General features: G+C 40.0%; 1 protein-coding gene across 2 annotated transcripts in view; it reads right to left on the bottom strand.

The window, feature by feature from the left end:
- Nucleotides 1-4,645: 4,645 nt before the first annotated feature.
- Nucleotides 4,646-7,702, bottom strand: part of ANO4 (anoctamin 4) — a 195,096-nt gene continuing 192,039 nt past the window's right edge. For both annotated transcript variants that reach the window (XM_079305168.1, XM_079305169.1), the window contains 2 exons: nucleotides 6,291-6,396; nucleotides 4,646-5,712 (listed from right to left, as the gene is read on the bottom strand). In XM_079305168.1, coding sequence (XP_079161294.1) covers nucleotides 5,521-5,712; nucleotides 6,291-6,396 — 298 coding nt within the window. In that variant the 3' untranslated portion in view covers nucleotides 4,646-5,520. The remainder of the gene's footprint in view (nucleotides 5,713-6,290; nucleotides 6,397-7,702) is intronic.

The following is a 7,702-nucleotide window of genomic DNA, read 5'->3' as shown; positions in this document are numbered from 1 at the left end:
TCAGGTGAAAAACTGGCTGCATGCCTTGAGTGCTTTCTAAAAGTTATACTGCATTTGTGCCAAGTACTGAGCTGCTGTAACTCGGAATATGACACAGTGCTAGCTTAGTGCTTAGTGACTGGGGTCCTGTAGCATCTAAATCAATGTTTTCCTGTGCCCTTGTGGCAGAGGGCACTTGATGATCTACTGCATAAGATGAGCTGTTAGAATCAGAAAACAAAGGTGAAAAATGGGGCTCCAAGCACCAGAGCAGGAGAACAGGCCAGCCAGACACTCTGTGGTTGTCACCAAGGCCGTGACTCCATCGGTGAACCCAGTGCAAAACTGTGTGGTGGAGGCAGGTTTCCCACATGCCTCCTGAAGCATTTTTCTTGTGTTATGCAGTGCAGGGTTTAGGGCCAGCCCCTTTTCTCACTTTCCTCTGCTGCAGCTCTGGGTTCAGATCAATGCCTAAAGCCACTGTGTGGATGGGCTATGATCAAGTGGGATAGATCCCATGAGTTATGTCTTGTGTCCCTATATTAAAGGTCTGAGACAAACAATGGCATCCTGAATAAAGCTTTCTAGGATTCAGGATAGGAGTATCTCTGTTTTGGGACACTCTGAGTTACTCTGAGACTATTATCCTATTGACTGAATCAGCTGGCTATGCTTCTCAAGTCTCAGAAGGTAACTGCAGCTCATTCAACCTTCCCTTCATCACCCAGAAACAGATACTGCATTCTGTGCAATGGAATACTTCTTCAGCCTTAGAATATCATAATTTATACTTACCAGCTACTTTCAGCCCACAGATCTGAAGGAGGGTAAGCACTGCTGTCTCCATGCTGCTGCAGTGCTGAAGTGGGCTGGTGTGCCTCTGTGTACCTGTGCTCTGTGAGTGAGAGTAAGCTGTAAGAGAGAGCAGAAGCCTGCAGCAAGCACTTGATCTGTATGCCTGCCAGTATGGCTACAGCCCTCCCAAACCAAATGTTGAATTCCCATCTGATTGTGCTTCTCCAGAGGGTGGCTGGTCACTGCTGTGTGAAACAGCATCAGCATGTCCTTTCTGCATCACTCTGCTGAAATTACTGTGCTGTCATTGATGCTGCCTTAGACTGTCTTATATCATCTGTAACTTCTGCCTGTTTTGTTCATGAAGACTAATCTTCCTAGTTATCATACTTTAAAAATGTAGGTTTTTTTCTCTGTGCTTTGAATTCACTTTTGTGAATTGTTTAAAACAAAATGTGTTTATATTAACACATAAATCATCATCTTACCTTCCCTTTATTGCTGAAGTCACTATTTAAGCACTGAGCAGTGATTTAACTTGAATTTAGGTATGAAGTGAAAGTTTGTGCCAGGTGATATTTATTGGTCCACAATCATAACATCAAGATGAGTTTTCATTGGGAAGTATATCTTGCTGTAAGTGGTTTAGAGACAAACACCCTTACACTTTGCAGGTGACTTCTGCAACTACCCCATTTCTTGCTATCTAACCTCCCATGACTGCTGCAGAGCTTAGAGTGACTCTTTTGGCTTTATTTTTTTCTATATTCCTCTTAATTGACATCATTAGTTATGACAATTCCTCAGTTTTCAATAATATTTTCTCTGGGAAAATATACTGTCCTTTGATAGCTGAACTCTAAGCATGCACCTTCTTTGTCTGTGTAAAAGCAAGATAATTCTTGGAGTCTCCACCATACTCCTGCACCCTGATCCTTCATCTCTCCCAGCTGAAAGCTCACCTGGTAAAGAAATGTGGGGTCCTTAAAATTGATTAATTTCAGTGTCCAAATTACATGCAGCATCTGGCAGGGTTGTGAGACCAAACAATTAGCAACCTGTTTAAGTAAAACATTAAAAATCCCCAACCCTATAACCATAACAGTAACAATATTTGACTATGTGAATACACAAAGAACCACAGAGAGAAAATAGTGATAGGTTTTGTCTCTTTTTGGTCTGCATTTAAGTTTTACTTCCATCTGTCTGGTCAGTTTGCTTGCTGAACAAATAAGGTAAACAGAAAGAAACTCATCAATGACAAGCAGTAAATATTTTGTATGCATAATTTATTTTTAAAGTTTATTACATCACATTATACAAGCATTAAACATGGCTTTATGTTGATGATTTTTTTAAAGTGTGAAAACTTGACATTCTTCTTCATAGAATTTTTCTATTTACAAATAAACAATCTCTCTATATACTTTATATATATATATAATATATATGGTCAATAATGTAACTCCCCTCAGAAAGATTTAAAATAAAAAAGAACTGATTTGTAAACACAGTTTCTGTCATAGTATTTGGTGGCTTGAATGTAGATGATGTTCTATTCCTAGATTTTTCTTTTGTTAGAGTATCTAGGTTGTTCATTTGCATTTTTTATTTTAAGATCTGTAAAACCAGCTTGGGACAGAATGCAAAAGACCTTACCAAATGGGCTGAAAAACAGTCCCAATGTACATTTTTTTCCCTTGGTTTTAAAAACTGGTGTGGAACTGCTCATGAAGCACATGCTGCTGTCAAGAATGGCCTATGGAGAACAATCCTATGCTGATTGCAAGATGATTTCACAGTAAATTCTCTGATGTGTGCTGTCCTGCTTGCTATGTAAAATGTCTGTGCCATGCATTGAGGCTGCATTTTTTTTTCTCATTCCCTTGAAGGTAGTGCTCTTGTGGAGCTGGAATAAGTAAGGAATAAGTAAACAACATACAGGACTGTCACATGGAGATTTAAACAAAACCCATCATCAGATCAGGAAGAGAATGGCATAAATTAGTTCTCTAAAGACTTAAATTAAAGATTAATTAAAATTCAATTTATTATTATTATTAATATATTATTTGGTTTTTTTTTTTCTAATAAGTAAGAAGGGGGCATCTTTCCTGAGTGTTCTGCTATGTAGCTCTGAAGGACTCCAGGAAAATCCATTCACCAGACCAGCAACAGAGAAACCTCAACGGGTTGACTGGTCAAAATGAAGTGACAGAGATGTATTCAGGGTCTGCCAGGGAGGTCAGAGCCCCTTGCAGCATCACACTCAGCACAAGCCTGGCAAGCAGCCAACCTATGGTCTCATTTAGAGCAGATGGGACACAACTTCTAGCAATGTGCTGTCAGGAAAATTCATCATAATGGAGCTATCCTGAAAACTACTCTCAAAAGCAATTATTATCTATTGTGTTTCTGCTGCACATTATTGGTTTTGGCACATTTTGTTGCAGTGGCTTCTCTGGAGTGGAAGTCAGTTTATATTCTACTGTGTTTCAGTTCAGTTCTTGGAAGTTACTGAGATCTAAATTGACAAAGCTGCATCTTCCTGCAGGGATTTGCAAAGGTCCATTTTGGTCATATGGGTGACACTGATTTTATGCATGGCTCATGTCTCTCTTTACTATTTAGCAGTTTCTAAGCTCTGGTCATCTGTTGGTTTAGACATTAAACAGTGGGTATCCAAAATAATCCAATTATTAATGAGAATTTGGTCTGAATATGATTTTGCACAGTGATCCTGCCCCAAAATTCCCAGGCTGCATCTGTAGGTGTTGGATGGTGAATACTAACCCAACTGGCATGAGTGTATTGGAGATCAACATTGCCTGATCCCCACCCCCTATTTACAGAGACAGAAATGCTCCTATTTCCCCACTGTCCTCTGGGATGTGTCCACAGCTGCTGTAAGCAGAAGCAAAGATGAACAAGTTCACTTCCCCATTAGTCAGAAATGTACCCCACAACCACTAGCTGTGCTGCCCACTCAATTTGTCACTGAGCCAACACAGAACAGACTAATCCTGAAATTCCTTCAGTGCTTATGTTGTCTCATGGGACTTTCAGGCTTGGGCCAGGAGCAGCTGATAAAAGGGAGCTGCTATGTCATTTATCCTCTTCAGGTAGGATGGTGGGTTGCTACTGGAGGAGGTCCCTTGATTTTTTGTGTAGGCAGGCAGTGGCTGCAGAGAGGAGAATGCTCACATCTTTTAGCATCCCTCTCCTTCCTCAAATTATATTGCCTTTTCTTAAAGCTTCCTCCTCTCATGCAAATAGCACAGTTCTCCTTTGCAGTGGGAAAAAGTTAATAGATCTAATTTGGTGATATTTGTCTTGGTGCAAATGGTCTTCTTGTCATGTGGAGCTTGAGGTATCCATCCATAGGATCTTGCATTGTGTAGACTGTCCAGAAGGGCAAATTCTACTCCTTCTATCAAATTACTTCCAGAATAACTTTTAGGAACAACTGATTGAAGAGCTTTCACAATACTCAATATTTTGATTCACATTGCTCCATCCAACACTTGTTATGTCTTCAAAGTTACAAATCCACCCTTTTGGGTTAACATTCTGGATATTTTTAGTTTCTTAATTAAATCAGAAATTTTTAATTTCTCAATAATAACAAAATTGCTAAAGGATATTGACAGTGACCTATTTTGCCCAAGTCTAATTTGCAGCCTGTGTAGAATTGCTCTGCATTAAGGATTTCAAGCTGTTTCATACTGCCGTCTGTAGTTTTGCTTTTTCCCTCCATCCCTTCATAGATAATGGAATGATGAATACAGAAAGTGCTACAAGTGTAGATATTCTGGATGGTTGTGTTTTATTCTGCTGACCTTGTTCATCTGTCTTTTTTTATGTTTGTTTTACTTAGGCAGATAGGTCTTTAAGACACCATCTGACATCTGTTACGTGTGTAAGCACACCCTAATTCCTGACTAGACCTCACAAATACATGGACAGTTCTGGGCAAGATGCTCTAACCTGATTTGATTCCTTCAGATACCAGACAGTCCTATAGCTGAAAAGGCACTGTTCAAAACTTTAACATTTATTACCACCTTTTCACAGTGTCATTTCCAAATAACTGACCCTACAGCTAGATACCTCTGGCCACATTTAGATGCTTGGCTATCTGTCTGCACTTGTGATGCCTACATTTTTCAGCATTGTTAGACCAGCTGCTCGGACTCATGATCATGCATCTTCTTCTAGACAGTACTTCAGTGTTGTTGAGTAATGGAAATGCTCCACCTAGGTGACCTTAACTGTGGCAAATGCAGACTAAGGCGGTTGGGTCCACTGTGGAAGAAAGCAATGCTGCCATGCACGTGCTGCAGGTGGTGGCCACACACACGGACAAACACTGCCAAGGCGCAGTCACTGCTTGTGAAGCAGCAGCTCCATGAGAATGAGCCCTAAGATCACCAGGTTCTGTGAAGTTGTGCAGCTGCTGTGAAGTTCAGGGCCTCAAATTCTGGTCAGGGTCTGGGAGCTTCCTGGCAAGAGTGCAGAGCCTTAGTGTTGGTCTGATGTGCTCATGTTGACATCAGCTCTGGAGAAGACTAAGCCTTGGAAACACCTCTAATTTCAAAAGGCTTAATGACAAAATCCACCCTATTGAGCTAAGTGCACACAACATTACTGACTATCCCTTTTAGTGCACTCTCTGATGTAGAAAACCAGGATTTTTTTATGAACAGGAGTTCTTATCTTCTTTTAAGCAGTTTCTTCCCCATCCTGTCATGGCCACTCATTGTGATACGATTTTCCATTCCTTTTTCTTTCCTTCCGCTCTTTTTGCAGACGTTCCAGTTCAGCTTCATACATCATTTCCTGAATCAGGTACTTTTCTCTCCTCATTCGATCTCTCAGATCTTTTGGAAGATCTGGAATTAAGTAGGAGATCAGATGCTTTATGCAAAAGACAAGGTGCTGTGAACACAAAAAAAAGGAATGAAAATTTAAAAACCTCAGGGAGAAAACAAGTATTAGTAAATACTAATCTATGAACACAGACAAAGATATTGAATTCTTCTCATTGTCATTGTTTTTGTGATGCCAATCATTTTGGAGGAATAAAGGGCAATAAAAAAACCAAACAAGATCAAAAGCTAGATGTATAAATACTGTAATTTTAACTATCATTGTTTCTCAGTTGCTCAGATTTTGCATTTTCTTCTCATATTCCTTCTCCCTTATCCTCACACAACAGTCAGCATATGGCTTCCCAACCTAGGCAAGTTACTAAAAAAATAAAAGCTTCATTTATTTCCCCCTCTTTTGCAAGTCACTGCTGTAGTTTTAACACTGCTGTAGTGTTATATTCCCTTTCCTATGAGAACCTACGTGCCTGTGACTGTTCAGAAAACAAAGCTGAGAATACAAAGCACAATATAAGAAATGAAGACAGAAACACCTCAACATCAGCCATCATAGATCAGCCCAATGCAAAGCTTCAGAGGGAAATTTGTTTTCTCTGGCTTTGTTCTGCCACGTGAGTGGGCACTGACCTCAAACACGATGATGAAAGCCAGGCGTGCTGCGAGGACGTGCCAGAACTGCAGCGTGTAACCGTAGGGCACCGGCGAGTCGGGAGGGTCTCGGTAGTCCCTGTACCTGAAACACAAGCCCAGTGTGGAGCTAGCAGTATCTGCACTGCTGCCTGGCCAAAGGCAAAACCACAACTCACCTTCCCTTGATGAATACATTTTCTGCACCAGAAGTGAGCTCAGTTCAAACTGTGCAGGTTACACCAATATTGCTGGCTTCTAAGGCTGTGCTTTTGAAGCAACTGTCCTGTTCACTTACTACGCTTTTTTCCATGCAAATGGACTTACTTTCAGCTACCAGTAAGATGCACTCCAGGAGTGCTAATGGAATTTGGGTGCAAAGGACACAAATCAGTCTGAAGAAAACCCATGAGGCAAATACACAGGACAGTGGGTGCTTTGACCCTACAGCATCTCCCTTGGCAGCACAACATGTGCCTTTCAGGCAACTCTTCAGAACTTGGAGAAGGGTGGGATGCTCTGCTCTCTTAAGGGACACTTAGTTCCCACTTCAAGGACATTTTAAACCTAAAAAAGTCCCCAATTTTGCCAGCCTGATAGTTCTCTCAAAATCCATATAAAAATGCCCCATGGACTACACCTGGCTCTTGCTCAATTAGTTGTGCATCCCTGGTGTAAAATATGATTCATTCTGATTTCAGCAGAGCCAGCACTGCACCTCTTGGTATAGTGACATGGCGAGGACCATGTGAGAAAGTGATCTAGTGTCTTGTCTCACAGAGTGTTTCTTGGAAGAGTTTAGGTCTCCAAAATTTAACTGTAGATATCTATTGGGAAAGTTGCATCCAGGAATACTCCAAGATTGTATTTACAAACCATGAATCTGTTTAAGTCACACATTCTGGAATCCATTTTTACCGGAAGTTTGTTCATTTTAAAATAGTACTTTGGAAAACTTATTTAAAAGTAGTGTAAAAATTGTTTGCTTCTTAATTTGTTTCCTAGATGAGACAGAAAACCCACTGTAAAAAAATATTGAAAATACCACAGTAAATAATACAGGTTGATCACTAAGATAGTTTTAAGAAACTAATGAAAATTCAGATGAATAAAATATACAAAGAGTTATTTAATCTCTGTGATAATCCATATTTCTCCATGAAACTTTATCTTCTTAGATTGCAGAGAGTGCTATACAAACTTAAATAAACTGTCTTGACATCTTAGTCAGCATCAAATCTCTTGGAAATTGCAGTATTTCTAGAATAAACCACAGATTATCTTTCCTTGTGCAACTAGCATTTTGACTTCATAGTTTAGGGTGTTTTACAATATCCTAAGCATCCCAAAAAAGAGAAATCCTTTCACCAAATCGCAGTAGAGTTGTGGGGGTTTTTTTGTGGGTTTTTTTT

The sequence above is a fragment of the Erithacus rubecula genome (genome assembly GCF_903797595.1).
Source record: "Erithacus rubecula genome assembly, chromosome: 4".
In the NCBI taxonomy this organism is placed as follows: domain Eukaryota; kingdom Metazoa; phylum Chordata; class Aves; order Passeriformes; family Muscicapidae; genus Erithacus; species Erithacus rubecula.
This window is presented reverse-complemented; position numbering and strand designations above follow the sequence as displayed.